Source organism: Capricornis sumatraensis, chromosome X (genome assembly GCF_032405125.1).
Source record: "Capricornis sumatraensis isolate serow.1 chromosome X, serow.2, whole genome shotgun sequence".
Lineage (NCBI taxonomy): Eukaryota > Metazoa > Chordata > Mammalia > Artiodactyla > Bovidae > Capricornis > Capricornis sumatraensis.
In genome coordinates this window covers 447,898-465,849 of record NC_091092.1, presented here as the reverse complement: position 1 = coordinate 465,849, position 17,952 = coordinate 447,898, and the positions used below count along the sequence as shown (strand labels likewise).

General features: G+C 35.0%; 1 protein-coding gene across 5 annotated transcripts in view; it reads right to left on the bottom strand.

Moving 5' to 3' along the window:
- The window catches only part of PCDH11X (protocadherin 11 X-linked), a 797,400-nt gene extending 780,551 nt beyond the window's left edge, over window positions 1-16,849 (bottom strand). For all 5 annotated transcript variants that reach the window (XM_068962684.1, XM_068962685.1, XM_068962686.1 and 2 more), the window contains exon 1: window positions 16,310-16,849. In XM_068962684.1, coding sequence (XP_068818785.1) covers window positions 16,310-16,849 — 540 coding nt within the window. The remainder of the gene's footprint in view (window positions 1-16,309) is intronic.
- Window positions 16,850-17,952: the final 1,103 nt, after the last annotated feature.

Below are 17,952 nucleotides of genomic sequence, written 5' to 3'. Positions count from 1 at the left end.
ATCCAAATTGGAAAAGAAGAAGTAAAACTCTCACTGTTTGCAGATGACATGATCTTCTACATAGAAAACCCTAAAGACTCCACCAGAAAATTACTAGAGCTAATCAATCAATATAGTAAAGTTGCAGGATATAAAATCAACACACAGAAATCCCTTGCATTCCTATACACTAATAATGAGATAGTAGAAAAACAAATTAAGGAAACAATTCCATTCACCATTGCAATGAAAAGAATTAAATACTTAGGAATATATTTACCTAAAGAAACTAAAGACCTATATATAGAAAACTATAAAACACTGGTGAAAGAAATCAAAGAGGACACTAATAGATGGAGAAATATACCATGTTCATGGATTGGAAGGATCAATATAGTGAAAATTAGTATACTACCCAAAGCAATATATGGATTCAATGCAATCCGTATCAAGCTACCAACGGTATTTTTCAAAGAGCTAGAACAAATAATTTCACAATTTGTATGGAAATACAAAAAAAAAAAAAAAACAAAACTCAAATAGCCAAAGCAATCTTGAGAAAGAAGAATGGAACTGGAGGAATCAACCTGCCTGACTTCAGGCTCTACTACAAAGCCACAGTCATCAAGACAGTATGGTACTGGCACAAAGACAGAAATATAGATTAATGGAACAAAATAGAAAGCCCAGAGATAAATCCACACACCAATGGACACCTTATCTTTGACAAAGGAGGCAAGAATATACAATGGATTAAAGACAATCTCTTTAACAAGTGGTGCTGGGAAAACTGGTCAACCACTTGTAAAAGAATGAAACTAGATCACTTTCTAACACCGTACACAAAAATAAACTCAAAAAGGATTAACAATCTAAACATAAGACCAGAAACTATAAAACTCCTAGAGGAGAACATAGGCAAAACACTCTCTGACATAAATCACAGCAGGATCCTCTATGACTCACCTCCCAGAATACTGGAAATAAATGCAAAAATAAACAAATGGGATCTAATTAAAATTAAAAGCTTCTGCACAACAAAGGAAACTATAAGCAAGGTGAAAAGACAGTCTTTGGAATGGGAGGAAATAAGAAGCCTCTTGATGAAAGTGAAAAAGGAGAGTGAAAAAGTTGGCTTAAAGCTCAACATTCAGAAACCTAATATCATGGCATCTGGTCTCATCATTTCATGGCAAATAGATGGGGAAACAGTAGAAACAGTGCCTGACTTTATTTTTCTTGGCTCCAAAATCACTTCAGATGGTGATTGTAGCCATGAAATTAAAAGATGCTTACTCCTTGGAAGGAACGTTATGACCAAACTAGACAGCATATGAAAAAGCAGAGACATTACTTTGCCAACAAAGGTCCATCTAGTCAAGGTTATGGTTTTCCAGTGGTTATGTATGGATGTGAGAGTTGGACTATAAAGAAAGCTGAGTGTCGAAGAATGATGCTTTTGAACTGTGGTGTTAGAGAAGACTCTTGAGAGTCCCTTGGACTGCAAGGAGATCCAACCAGTTCATCTTAAAGATCAGTCCTGGGTGTTCATTGGAATGACTGATATTGAAGCTGAAACTCCAACACTTTGGCCACCTGATGCAAAGAGCTGACTCATTTGAAAATACCCTGATGCTGGGAAAGATTGAAGGCAGGAGAAGGGGACGACAGAGGATGAGATGGCTGGATGGCATCACTGACTCAGTGGACATTTGTTTGGGTGGACTCTGGGAGTTGGTGATGGACAGGGAGGCCTGGCGTGCTGCAGTTCATGGGGTCACCAAGAGTTGGACAGGACTGAGAGATTGAACTGAACTAAACCAACTCCAGTATTCTGGCCTGGAGAATTCCATGAAGTGTATAGTCCATGGCGTCACAAAGAGTTGGACAAGACTGAGAGACTTTTACTTCACTTCACTTCAGCATGTCTACTGCCTAAGCAATAATCAAAATAAGCAGTTATCTTTTAAAGCAACTACTGATAACTGCAAATAGGACAGCAAATTCAGTTATTTGTGAAATAGAGATTGCTAAACATGTGGGAAAGCACAGAGTTATGCAGTCCATTATTTGTGGGGGAAAGAACAATGAAAAATCTTTCAATATCACACTTACACAAAATACAAAAGCTGTTGTCAGTGAAAATAATTGTCAATAACTCATTGTGGAAATGTACTGCAAATATGTGTGAATCAAGTATCACTAACTCATTGGAGCAATCAAGTTTAGAAAGCTTAACAGTTGTAGCAGATGAAACAACTGTCAGTAAACTGTAGCAAAGCATGAAGATAATTTGAAGTAACTCCTGAGGTTATGTAAGAAAATAGTTTGCATTTACTTACAGCTGAATCTGACTAATACACCATGCTTTAAAATGAGGAAAAATGCAAAAATAATTCCTTTCCAAATCCCACAGTTGTCTGATAATATCAGGGAGCTATTTGGTAAAATGCTGTTTTTTACATTAATCAATACCCAAATAAGGTCAGCCACTAATTTGTAGGGTACACATTAAACAGACAATTACCTCAGATAGGAGTTTTTTTTTTTTTTTTTTTTTTGCTTCAAATCTTTAACAGTCTAGATTATAGAAGGCCAGACATAGTTAAATGAGATTACTATGTACAAAATATCAAATAAAACTAGTGGAGAAAAATTTTAAATTATGTTAAACTACTTAGATTTGCCATGCTGCTGCTGCAGTTGCTGCTAAGTCGCTTCAGTCGTGTCCGACTCTGTGAGACCCCATAGATGGCAGCCCACCAGGCTCCACTGCCCCTGGTATTCTCCAGGCAAGAACACTGGAGTGGGTTGCCATTTCCTTCTCCAATGCATGAAATTGAAAAGTGAAAGTAAACTCACTCAGTCGTGTCCGACTCTTCGCGACCCCATGGACTTCAGCTTACCAGGCTCCTCGGTCTATGGGATTTTCCAGGCAACAGTACTGGAGTGGGTCGCCATTACCTTCTCCGAGATTTGCCATAGTATGACTATATTTGTGTAGATAAATATAGCTCAGTAAGTCACGTCTATTATAATAAATAACCAACAAATCAGATTTCTGAGTTAAAGAGATTAAAATCTCATTTTATTGATCTAGCTATTCTGCATGTAAACTGGTTTTCTATGTAAGACTTCTAGCTTTATAAAAATCTGTTCATTTTACCACTTATGTATTTGATCTAAAGCATCATTTGAAAGACACAAGTAAAACTCCAGGCAGCTAAATATGCCTGAAAGCTCAAGACAAGTTTTCTGGAGAAAATATAATTCAGAGAATGTCTAGAATCCTAAAAGCTACAGATGGATAAACTACTTCAGAAGCCAGCCAACAATGTTTCAACTAAGTGCCATATATTGCCATACATATATAAATACACACACACACAAACACACACACACACACACACACACACACACACCATCCCCAATGAGTAAATTTTCATTTTTCCAGTCTTATGAGTACTTTCAGTTAAAGGTGCATTCCCACACCATTACAGTGGCTTTCAAAGGTAAAAAGGATGGGATGGCCATCACGATTTCATTGACTTAGAGAGTTCTAGACTGGTTTTGGAATCTAGGATAATAAGGTATTTAAAGGGGTGATATGGTGTTGAAGAAAATGGTATGGCTATTTGTAGGTAATCATTTAGAATTATTTTCCTTACATAAAAATTAAAAGATTTTAATGTCTCCTGCAGTTCGTAAAATCTATTCAATATTTAAGTTCTCAGAGAAAAAGCAGTGAGACACAACTAAATGAAGTCAGAAATATAATAATCAAAATGAGAATTTTATAATTTTTGTGAACTCAACCAACCTAAGGAGCCTTCATTTCATATTTATTTGTTGAATATCTAAGTTAATTTAACAATCATTAGTTTGTAACTAAGCTTAAATATACTTTCCAGCTTTTGGATAGCTATATGTACTCTCATATTCACCCAGATAATCATTCAGTGACTTCAATAAAGCACTATGTTCAACTAAAAGTAATCTATAAAGTTCTACACTTCTTAATTTATTTATAATCCATTAAACTGTTTTTATTTATGCATTCTTACATTGTTTAGTACATCACTTTGTTCTTCTGTTAACTATTTACTTCATTATTTTATTTACTGAGCAGCAAAGGTCTTCTTGTCCTTAACTTCAGTTCAGTTCAGTCATTCAGTCGCGTCTGACTGTTTGCGACCCCATGAATCACAGCACGCCAGGCCTCCCTGTCCATCACCAACTCCTGGAGTTCACTCAGACTCACGTCCATCGACTCAGTGATGCCATCCAGCCATCTCATCCTCGGTCGTCCCCTTCTCCTCCTGCCCCCAATCCCTCCCAGCATCAGAGTCTTTTCCAGTCAGTCAACTTATCACATAAGGTGGACAAAGTACTGGAGTTTCAGCTTTAGCATCGTTCCTTCCAAAGAAATCCCAGGGCTGATCTCCTTCAGAATGGACTGGTTGGATCTCCTTGCAGTCCAAGGGATTCTCAAGAGTCTTCTCCAACATCACAGCTCAAAAGCATCAATTCTTCAGTGCTCAACATCTTCAGAGTCCAACACTCACATCCATACATGATCACAGGAAAAACCATAGCCTTGCCTAGATGGACCTTAGTCGGTAAAGTAATGTCTCTGCTTTTGAATATGCTATTTAAGTTGGTCATAACTTTTCTTCCAAGGAGTAAGTGTCTTTTAATTTCATGGCTGTAATCACCATCTGCAGTGATTTTGAAGCCGCACAAAATAAAGTCTGACACTGTTTCCACTGTTTCCCCATCTATTTCCCAGGAAGTGATGGGACCAGATGCCATGATCTTCGTTTTCTGAATGTTGAGCTTTAAGCCAACTTCTTCACTCTCCACTTTCACTTTCATCAGGAGGCTTTTTAGTTCCTCTTCACTTTCTGCCATAAGCGTGGTGTCATCTGCATATCTGAGGTTATTGATATTTCTCCTGGCAATCATGATTCTAGCTTGTGTTTCTTCCAGCCCAGCATTTCTCATGATGTACTCTACATATATGTTAAATAAGCAGGGTGACAATATACAGCCTTGATGTACTCCTTTTTCTATTTGGAACCAGACTGTTGTTCCATGTCCAGTTCTAACCATTGCTTCCTGACCTGCATACAGATTTCTCAAGAGGCAGGTCAGGTGGTCTGGTATTCCCATCTCTTTCAGAATTTTCCACAGTTTATTGTGATCCACACAGTCAAAGGCTTTGGCATAGTCAATAAAGCAGAAATAGATGTTTTTGTGGAACTCTCTTGCTTTTTCCATAATGCAGTGGATGTTGGCAATTTGATCTCTGGTTCCTCTGCCTTTTCTAAAACCAGCTTGAACATCAGGAAGTTCATGGTTCATGTATTGCTGAAGCCTGGCTTGGAGAATTTTGAGCATTACTTTCCTAGCATGTGAGATGAGTGCAATTGTGAGGTAGTTTGAGCATTTTTTGGCATTGCCTTTCTTTGGGATTGGAATGAAAACTGACCTTTTCCAGTACTGTAGCCACTGCTGAGTTTTCCAAATTTGCTGGCATATTGAGTGCAGCACTTTCACAGCATCATCTTTCAGGATTTGAAACAGCTCAACTGGAATTCCATCACCTCCAACTAGCTTTGTTCATAGTGATGCTTTCTAAGGCCCATTTGACTTGACATTCCAGGATGTCTGGCTCTAGATGAGTGATCACACCATCATGGTTATCTGGGTCGTGAAGATCTTTTTTGTACAGTTCTTCTGTGTATTCTTGCCACCTCGTCTTAATATCTTCTGCATCTATTAGGTCCATACAATTTCAGTCCTTTGTCGAGCCCACTTTGCATGAAATGTTCCTTTGGTATCTCTAATTTTCTTGAAGAGATCTCTAGTCTTTCTCATTCTGTTCTTTTCCTCTATTCCTTTGCATTGATCGCTGAAGAAGGTTTTCTTATCTCTTCTTGCTTTTCTTTGGAACTCTGCATTCAGATGCTTATATCATTCTTTTTTCTCCTATGTCCTGCGGGCATAGCTTAGTTTCATTGAGTTAGACGAGACTGCGGTCCTAGTGTGATTAGATTGACTAGTTTTCTGTGAGTATGGTTTCAGTGTGTCTGCCCTCTGATGTCTTCTTGAAACACCTACCATCTTACTTGGGTTTTCTTACTTTGGGAGTGGGGTATCGCTTCACTGCTGCTCCAGCAAAGTGCAGCCGCTGCTCCTTATCTTGGATGAAGGGTATCTCCTCACCACCACCCTTCCTGACCTTCAATGTGGGATAGCTCCTCTAGGCCCTCCTGCGCCCGCGCAGCCACCGCTCCTTGGACATGCATTTAAAGTGGCTAAGTCCTTAACTTAGCCACTTTAAATGCATGCTTCTAAGCAAACTCTTGTCCTCAGTGAATATAATGCCCCCCTCATAAACCAGGAAAACACACCAATATCCATGAAAGGCTAGTTTTAGCAAATCTTATTTGAAAACTGACATTTAAAACATTTAATTTAGAATGGCTAAAAATTAAAAATTCAAATTTTCCATCTCTCTCCTACAGAATCCACTGCAAAAGACAATTTTGACTGACTTACAAGAAAAGAAATAGGAAAATAGGAAAAGTTTTCAGTGTGGAAAAAGACAAGATAGAAAATCTTATATTTTAAAATGGCATATGAATGAGAGGTAAATAAAGCAATTCCAGATGGTAGAAACTATATATGTGAAAGTATTCACATTAGCAGCATCATAGTCATATGGAGGGCCAGGAGGAGGGAAAGACAAATGAAGGGAAGGAAACATTTGATTAAAGAGGTAAGCTAAAGAAGGTAAATTGTTGTTTTAAAATGAACTATGTCCAGAAATATATGTGGTGCCAGTGGCATTGATTAAGAAAGAGAATAATGTCACAGTTTCCTCTGTATACATACATAACATATGTATGAAAAGATTAAGCTGTAAAATAAGCTTTTTAAATAGTATAAAGCATAATTTTAGAAAAATTGGGAAGACTATAATTAATCTTAAACTACAGAGCAAAACTGATGACTGTTTATAATACAATTTTTTTTCAAGGCACTCAGCAACTTTTATGTATTTTTCTTATTTCATTAATTTTTATAATATCCCTACCTGAAAGATAAGTATAATTTTAATTTTATCCATTATAAAGAGGAATTGGAGGAATTGAAAGTCAGGAAGTGTCAACAAGTTTGAGAATTAAGATAATAGAAAGACTCATGTAATTACCACCACTAGAATAGGAACTAACATTTTCATCACAAAGATTTTTTTTCCAATCTCAAAATTGTTTTGAAGATTAAGAGTTGAGAGAAAGTATGACTGCAATAATTGCAGACCTAGTGAAAAATAAAATATCAGAAATTAATGAGAGTGCTAGGTGAAAATCTACTACAAGTAGATTGGGAAATTTTAGCTTGTCTGAAACTGTGAAGACTTAAAGATAGTTCCATTCTTAATGTCAGAATGACCAATTCAAGATAAAATGTTCTTTTAATATAGTGAATGTTTTTTTCCTTACTATCACTAGTGTGAAATATACTCCCCATAATGCCTGTTACAAGCTCCTTGGGGACAGTGACTATTTTTCAAACATATTTTTATCCCTAAAAACTTTGTATACTGGGCACTCATTAAGTATATGTTAAATTTAGATGACTAGAATTGGACTAAGACATTAGGTGGTAGTCAATTATTGTTATAACTAAAATATTTAGTAGAACATCTTTCCATTCTTTAGAGTTCTACTTCATTCTATTGAAGAAACTTAAAGGAACTTAAACTTTACTTCATTCTAAACTCTTTACTTCATTCTTAAACTCTACTTCATTCTAGTGAAGAAACTTAAAGAAACTTAAACTTTACTATGTGTAAAATAAGAAAAAGGATGAAAGTGTTCATGAGAATATCCTGATTCCATAAAAATAAAATCCTTGATTGAAATCTCAAGGATAAATATAAATTAGGTTAGATAACCTAAAGCTTCATTTTACAATATTCCACTTTTATTTTATTTAAATATAAATTTATTTATTTTAGTTAGAGGTTAATTACTTTTCAATATTGTATTGGTTTTGCCATACATCAACATGAATCTGCCAACTCTGTAGGAGAGGGCAAGGGTGGGATGATTTGGGAGAATGGCATTGAAACATGTACAATATTCCACTTTTAAAATGCCTTGTTTTTTGAATGAAACAAAGTTTAAAAGTACTTTTTTCAAAAAGTATTTTATTTGTATCTCCTATTATATAACTTTGTATTACTTTTTTTAGTGTACCTTAAAGTTTACAGATGTCTACATGCAGTGATTAAAATATGCCACTGAATATTCTTTGGGGCTTCCCAGTGGTAAATTACCACTTTGGGGCACTAGTGGTAAATTACCTATTTGCCAGTGCAGGAGACATAAGAGATTCTGGTTCACTTCTGGGTAGGAAAGATCCCATGGAGAGCATGAAACCCACTACAATATTCTTGCCTGGAGAAGCCCATGGGCAGAGGAACCTGGTGGCCTGTGGTCCATAGGGTCGCACAGAGCTGGACACGAATGAAGAGACTTAGCATGCATGCACACTTTCTGTACCATCTGAGCCACCAGGGAAGCCCTAAACATTCTTTAACTGTGCTTAAAAAAAAAAAAAAAAAAAACAGTATATTTCTTATGACTGGTCATCTAAAATTACATCTTATATTTCACAGCAACTGAAAAATATATGCAAGCAAAAAACCAATCTAAAAATAATATTTCCAAAATAGTTATTTAAACTCTGTGTTTTAAAGTTAAATTGAAACTAATACTTTCTTTTCTCTGGTACATTCTACCTGCATTCAGAAACTAAAAGATACTTCAGTAAAGATATACTAAAATTTAATTTGTAGTCAAAGTGATTTATTTGAATCTATTGAATTATTCACACTTTTTATTGATTTATGAAGATAACTGAAAACTGACAAATACAAAAGGAAAATATTAATTTTATCAGCATTTTATTTTGAAATGAGAACTATATTCATATGCATTTTATATGTTTTGCTAAAGAATCACTTCTTCAAAACTGGTCCAAATTCACATAAAGCTTGGTAAAGGCATAAAGTGTGGTAAAAACATAAACCTATATAAATTAATTTCTTGATCAAATTAGGTCAAAATCAGAAATTTCCCCCAAAATGACCTCATTGCCTTTATCATCACTTTTGAACAAGAAGTTTTTACCTCAGGTGCAAACACTTTACCAATACACGTTTTTTTGGTGTAAGACTGAATGTAAGATATTTCAGTTCTCTGAGTGTTGTTACACAGTCAGTATAAAGTGGTATAAAGACAAAAAATAATAATTTATGCTCCACTAACTACACACACTGTGGAAAATTCTGAAAGAGATGGGAATACCAGACTACCTGACATTTCTCTTGAGAAACCTATATGCAGTTCAGGAAGCAACAGTTAGAACTGGACATGGAACAACAGACTGGTTCCAAATAGGAAAAGGAGTAGGTCAAGGATGCCTATTCTCACCCTGTTTATTTAACTTATATGCTGAGTACATCATGAGAACCGCTGAGCTGGAAGAAGCACAAGCCAGAATCAAGGTTGCTGGGAGAAATATCAATAACCTTAGATATGCAGATGACACCACCCTTATGGCAGAAAGTGAAGAAGAATTAAAAAGCCTCTTGATGAAAGTGAAAGAGGAGAGTAAAAAAGTTGGCTTAAAGCTCAACATTTAGAAAAATAGGATCATGGCATCTGGTCCCGTCACTTCATGGGAAATAGATGGGGAAACAGTGGAAACAGTGACAGACTTTATTTTGGGGGGCTCCAAAGTCACTGCAGATGGTGACTGCAGCCATGAAATTAAAAGATGCTAACTCCTTGGAAGGAAACTTATGACCAACCTAGAGAGCATATTCAAAAGCAGAGACATTACTTTGCCAACAAAGGTCCGTCTAGTCAAGGTTTTTCCTGTGGTTATGTATGGATGTGAATGTTGGAATGTGAAGAAAGTTGCGTGCCAAAGAATTGATGCTTTTGAACTGTGGTGTTGGAGAAGACTCTTGAGAGTCCCTTGGACTGCACGGAGATCCAACCAGTCCATTCTAAAGGAGAGCAGCCCTGGGATTTCTTTGGAGGGAATGATGCTAAAGCTGAAACTCCAGTACTTTGGCCACCTCATGCAAAGAGTTGACTCATTGGAAAAGTCTCTGATGCTGGAGGGATTGGGGGCAGGAGGAGAAGGGGACGACAGAGGATGAGATGGCTGGATGGTGTCACCAACTCGAAGGACATGAGTCTGAGTGAACTCCGGGAGTTGGTGATGTACAGGGAGGCCTGGTGTGCTGCAATTCATAGGGTCAAAAAGAGTCAGACATGACTGAATGACTGAACTGACTGAACTACACACATTGGAACGTTTATTATTTAGGTCACTATTATCAATCAGAATTATGGGAGCCAAACCTCATGTTTTCATTAAAGTTCTATACAAAATAATTTTGACTTGTAATTAAATACATATTTATTTAGGTTGCAAGTCATTAATTTTGGCAGGCACAAAATTAAACATCAAATTGATTTTTATTTAGATATAGTGAACAATGGAATAACAGATAAAAAACCTGTGCCATATATTAACTGATGTAAAACTTAGCAGTATTTCTTAGAGCTCATTGCTATTATCAGGTCAAATAGTAGAACGTGAGTAATTTAAGCAAAGTTGGGGACATATTTGCTCTTCAGAATCTCCATTTATAAATTCTACAATTGAGCTATCTAAAATGTCCTACATATATGGGCTTCATTTGGAACTATTGATAGCACATGTATTTAATGAAAGGCTGTAATGAACTGTACTAACCAGGACTCTGATAATAGCAATGAAGTCAAAAGTTACTTAATCCTATTAGTGTCACACTCTTATTTTAATAAGATCTGACAGCATTAATAAAGATCCATTTATGAAGAGAATGGGTTTTATGTTGTCATTTTTCCCCAATTGAGGTGCACTTTAATAATAACCTCCAGCTTTCAGGGACCTAATGGTCATTAGCATTTGATTGTCATCTCTTTTACTTTTTAACACAGATCAAAACTGTTAATCTGCACATCACAGAATTCAGAGAACATAAAATCAAGTTATTTTAAAGTGGAAAGGGTGAATTTCCAAATAAAACTTTATAGTAGAATAATGAAGAAATCACTATATTCAAACCTTTATGAACATCTTTATTTATTTATTAATTTTTTTAATGGACATCTTTAGAGGCAACTGTGTTCTGAAGCAGTTAAACACATTGTCATACCATATTATGCGTGCAATGGCATTATTGAATCTGTACTCACTCTTCCTGATACTACATACTATGTTAAGCTATGTATATATATGATAAAGAAATGTTAATTCCTTCAGAATAATAAAGTTTGCTTGCTCTTTGCCTCCACAGCATATTATCCGATGTCTCATTCTTGGCAAAGTGTATTCAAGATTACTAAATCTAATGGTAGACATAATTTTCACAATGTGGATTTTCTAATCTCAGACTTCAAAGCAAATCCAAGTCTAACCTTAGTTTCATAAATCCAAGTTCTTGATCAAGAGGGAAGATGTTGGTTCTCATTTAGTTTTAAAAGTAAAAGTCAAATGTATCTTATTTTAAACAAAATAGAAACAAGGACCCAAACCTTGATTATTTGAAGACTCTGTCCAAGATTAAATTTTTCTGGAGGTGGATGGAAAATATGAGGATGCTTTATGAGATGGGCAAAGTTGTGTGAGGGCTTTGAATGTGGTCACCAATCTGAGAAAAACTTGATCTTCACGCTCCATTAGCACAGTCAACCTTTGAAACACTGTCATGCTTGCCTCAAGGGAACTAATCAGCATGCTGTCACTGGGCTAGTATAGAAATATTACTATTGATATATGTGGGGGAAGATGAAAATCTGAAGCAGAAAATGAAGACATATGCAAGATCATTACATAAACTAATTTCCCCTGAGTTCCAACCATAGGAAGTAGATCCCTGTGCTTTATATCCATATCCTGAGTCAGACTGGGTGCTTGAAGCATATTTCTATTTGTGAATATACTATCTCCCTGATGCCAAAACTTAGAATTTGAAAAGATATTTATAAGTAACAGGCCATCGGAATAATAAAGTGGAAGTTAGAAACATACTGTAATTTCCTACTCCTGGACAACAACTCTATCAAATACTACGAGGAATCAGTGGGATATACGTAATAGATGGCACATAGTTGCAGATAATTATATAGATAGTATACAGTATGTATATGTATGTATAATTTACATGTAGTGTATACTATATACCATGCATAATATATATAGTTTAAAATATATTATTTAATAACATTTTTAAATGGTATATTTATCATATATTAAAATGGCATACATGCCCATAAACATATATGTGTATATAATAGATATATAGTTATAGATCTTTAGCATGCTGCTGCTACTGCTAAGTCACTTCAGTTGTGTCTGACTCTGTGCAACCCCATAGATGGCAGCCCACTAGGCTCCTCTGTCCCTGGGATTCTCCAGGCAAGAATACTGGAGTGGGTTGCCATTTCCTTCTCCAATGCATGAAAGTGAAAAGTGAAAGTGGTCGCTCAGTCGTGCCTGACTCTTAGTGACCCCATGGACTGCAGCCTACCAGGCTTCTCCGTACACGAGATTTTCCAGGCAAGAGTACTAGAGTGGGTTGCCATTGCATGGCTAGTCCAAATTAAAGATAATTAAATCAGAATATCATGGGAAATTCTCATTATAGCATGAGTTTACTTGAAACAGGGGAAAGAGAAGATTTCATTTCTGGATGCTTTTTTGAGTGACAATTTTCACATCAAAAACTTTTATACATGAATCTTTTTTTCTTTAGAATAATCTAATCTCTCAAAAAAGCTGACATTTAACCTTGCTATGGTAGTATAAGCTTTATTTTATCATAACTTTCTTTGTACTAAGCAGAATCACTTGTTAATTATGTTACTCATTCATTCCTCACTTCTTTTTTTGCCTTCTTCTTTTGTTTCTTTTCCCTCCTGTTAAACTTTCTGTGATCCCCACTCTCAAGGTTATTTGTCTGTCTGTGTTTCTGTCAGTCAAACCTAAGATTCAGAAGACCTTAGCCTGGTTTCCAACTTACTAATTGTATCAATATAAACTAAATAAATTATTACTCTGAAATGAAGTTTTCATATATTTAAAATGTGAAATAATAACATTTTTTTGTTTATTTGAAAGCACACATCATATTATAAAAATGTATAAATGAAATTAAACTACATGTATGGTTTTGAAGATCAATATCATGTTTTGTCTAGACTACTTTTTATTACACACAATTTGACATTTATCAAATGACTGCATTTTCAGTTAATTATCTTGTTAATTAACATACATTTGTTAATAACAAGACCTTTCATGTGTAAACTGACCTAATTTTCTCCTATATGTTCCACTTCTCTCCCTTTGTTATCTGAACATTTAAGTACAAATCTTTTCAATTTAATTTTACTCTCTATTTCTCACTTTACAATACTGTATTGGTTTTGCATACTTCCTTAGGATAAACTGTGATTTTGCTAGTCCTATCTATTCAGCAAATATAAAACAAGTTAATATTAATTCAATTTTCAACCTATTCTGCAAAACAAGGTATCTTTTAAAATAAATTATTATGGTTGGCTTACTTTCAAATCAACACTTTAATAAAGTTTACGGGTGAATTGCAACATGTTTATTTTCTTTCTTTGTATTTAACCTCCCTATCCCCCCAGTATACATGCCACTTTCATGACAGGACCTTTTTGTAAGTCAGAGTGCACTCAGTTAACACATGTCATGGCCTTCTGCAAGCCCAGGGGTATGTTTTGTGTTCCATTCTCATTATTTTTAACAAGCTGTCAGGACAGTATTTGCCCATGGGGCCATACAAATGCCCCAGTGCTTTAAGTAAATCATATAGTTCACTTTTGGCTTAGCACACATTCTAAAACAGAATGAAATTTTAGAGCATATCTATTTCTAAGACTCATCTCAGTACCTCTAATGAGCCTGTCTTTATGTCACTTGCTGACAGTCTTTCAAAGAAATTCAAGTGAAAAAAGACTTCAACAAACCTAAATCATCCCAGTGGGTTTATTTGTTTTATGAGAATTTGTTAAGCAGCTTTCATGACAACAGAAATTTCTTGGAAGTTCATTAAGATGCCCTGAGGGAAACATGACAAAATTATTCTTTGAGTAAAGCATTACATTTCAAAATTTTGTCAGGATGGTTGGGAGAGATCCTATTGCTAATTCTTGATTTAAATTTGGTAAAGCCTCATTTTGATTTCAATAAACTATTTTCTCTTTGTCTTAGCTGTGCTCTCCAATAAGGTAGCCAGTTACCAAAGGTGGCTATTAAAATTAAGATTAAGTAAAATTAAAAATTCAGTTCCTGTGTAACACTACCACATTTCAATTACTCAATAGCTACTTGTGGCCACTAGCTACCATATTTGATACCACAGATTACAGAACTTCCCTCATTGCTGCAGAAAGTTTTACTGGACATTGTAACTTTAGAGATTCTATTTAAAGTGATAAGCCTCACATTGCTATAAACAGTTAACTGTTTCAATGCATCTCCAAAAATCTTTTATGCAGGTATATCGACCCTCTACTTAGTGGTTACTCTTCCTAATTCTACTCCTGTGACATTTGTAGCACCATCCTCATATTATGATTGGAGAAACTAAAGGTCAGAAAGATTAAGCTGGAGGTGGCTTTTCTGGTTGATGGCAAGCGCAGAATTGTGATCTATATCTTTCTGACTCCTGCGTATTTTTCCATTTCATCAGATAAGGGGATACCATTGCAGGGACCTTACCTAAAAATGCTCATTTGTAACATCCATCCTTTTTCAGTTTTTACTTCTTATAATTCACACACAAATTTGCATTTCACTTGAAATTACTCAAAAGATCTCTAGAGTTAGATTTCTGAATGTATTTATAAATAAATATATCTCCACAACATATCAGCATCAGCAAAAATCTTCAGATGATATACATAAAAGTATCTTATTTATATGTTCTTTTAATAATTTTAACATTGGTCATCATGATAATCATAATCTGGTAGTGAATAGTCAGAAAATGCTTATAAAACTTTGAAAATCACTTGACCATGTCTATATAATATCTGCATATTTGTTCTTTTACACATTTGCCAAAATCATTCAAGTGATTATGTATGTATTACTTGGGTATGTATTATTTCACATACCCAAATCTGAGTTTTCTGCTACTCTATATACCATATAGGTAACTAAAAGAAATCACCCATTCACTTGCTAAATGCATTCCCTCTTCACTATTTTAAAGAATATCAAATATTTCATCTATTCTTCCCTCTGCATTTCCCATCACAAGGCCCAAATAAAACCAAAAAAGGTTCTTTAGAGTAAGGAATTTTTTAGCTAAAAAAAAACTTTATAGCAAAGGAATGTTCTGTGTTTTCAAAGATTCAGAACAAAATGAAAACATTTAACATTAACAACATGTGTCTAAAATTTAATATCATTTTGTGATTCAAGAGATGCTTAAAGATCTTTCCTTGACTTGAAATCAGCATGAAATATATTTGTTATTACTATATAAGTGTAGAAATGCTGGTAATAAAAAAGTTCTATTCACCCCTAAAGTAGATTTATTTTCAAATGACAAGATAAAGCTTTCTGTCTAAAATAATCACTTAGAAAAACTGATAGGTTTTGTGGATTCTTTCTTAATGCTTAGATTTGCTTGTTTAGGCCAAGTTTGAGGCACAGTCATGACTAAACAGATTAAAAGTAAGATGTTGGGTAAGTTATTAATTTGTAAGCAGCAATGCTGAGCTCCTTGTCTGACTCCTATAATAGACAAACAATTGCTTGAAAATGAATATACTTAAAATGATTCTTAAACCCCATGCCATTGCAAAAACTACATTGATAAATTTTCTCTGCTATGCTTTAAACTTTGAATAATTGTGGAGATGAATTATTCAAAGTATGAAGTACACTAAGATTACCTTTTTTTCCCTTTAAAAGCAGGAAACAGGATGCTTGGGGCTGGTGCACTGGGATGACCCAGAGAGATGGTACGGGGAAGGAGGTGGGAGGAGGGTTCAGGATGGGGAACATGTGTACTGTACACCCGTGGTGGATTCATGTTGAAGTATGGCAAAACCAATACAATATTGTAAAGTAAAAATAATAATAATAATAAATAAATGATAAATGGTTAAAAAAATTGAGCTATCTTTAACAAAGTATTTTTAAAACGCACCTTAATTAGTTGGTAGTTTTGAACTCCGTTTATTCCTGTGTCTGGATCAATGGCCGCTGGGAGAGCATATCGAGAGTTTATAGCCGAGTTCTCTGGAATTGATATATTGATAACCGTTGCAGGGAATAATGGTGCATTATCATTTATGTCTTCTATCAGAAAACGTATTTTCACCAATCTAAATATTTCATCCGGCAGAACGGCAACCTCCACTTCATAAAAGCAACGGGTGTCCACTATGATGCCAGCACACAATTTCTCACGATCAATGCGAGCTCCAGTAGTGAAGATCTCACCTGTGCCCTCTTCAATTCGAATCAGTGGCACATCTCCAGTCTTGTATACCAACTTGAACTGCATAGGAGTTGTTAAAGACTTGTCTGGAATTAGCGACAAGTTGAGGTCTTTCAGCAAGTCGCCTATGAGGACGTTTTCTGGCATTTCTTCCCGAATGGTGTAGTTCTTCTCCTGGGCGCCAGACTGAAACACGACACATGCTAACAGAACCGCAAATATATACGTCCCGGACAACAAGTCCATACCAGGCAGGATTGCACTAGGGTGTTTTTTGTATCCCCCACGGAGAACTGTCAAAGGGAAAAGAAAAGAAACAGGAAGAGGAAGAAGAAATTAAAGCCAAGTACTAAATGTAGTTAACTAAATGCTCAGTTTTAAATTAAAATCATTAAATGAAATAACAAGGTCCTACTGTATACCACAGGGAACTATATTCAATATCCTGTAATAAAACATAATGGAAAAGAATATGAAAGAGAATATATGTATTGAATCACTTTGCTGTACAGCAGAAATTAATAAAACAACTTTGTAAATCAACTATAGTTCAATAAAATTAAAAAGTACTCAAATCACTAACTGAAAATAATAGCACAGTAGACTCTGTTAAATAAACTAATGACAGATTTGTTTTTACTCTAATATTATGCATTTTTACATTAAAATGAAAGATAAACTAAGCAAGATACCTTGAGTATATGAGACCCAGAGTATTTATAAAAGTGTTCACCATTGAGAAAATATATAAAAGATAATGTTATAACAAGATAGTTAAAAGTAATGCAGTATGGCAAAAACCACTACCATATTGTAAAGTAATTAGCCTCCAATTTTGCACTAAGACGACCCGGAGGGGTGGTACAGGGAGGGAGGAGGGAGGGGGGTTCAGGATGGGGAATACGTTTATACCAGTGGCAGATTCATGTTGATGTATGGTAAAGTCAATACAATATTGTAAAGTAATTAACCTCCAATTAAAATAAATTAATTTATATTAAAAATAATTTAAATAAATTTTAAAAAATTAAAAATAAAATAAAAGTAATGCAGTATTGTAAAACAATTGTCCTTCAAATAAAAATAAACCATTTTAGGCTCCAGTTTCATCCACCTCATTAGAACTGATTCAAATGTATTCTTTTTAATGACTGCATAATTGATGGTATAGGGAGGGAAGAGGGAGCGGGGTTCAGGATGGGGAACATGTGTATACCTGTGGTGTATTCATGTTGATGTATGGCAAAACCAATACAATATTGTCAAGTAATTAACCTCCAATTAAAATAAATAAATTTATATAAAAAATAAAATCAGATAAAGCTGACTTCAAAGCAAAACAAAAAAAC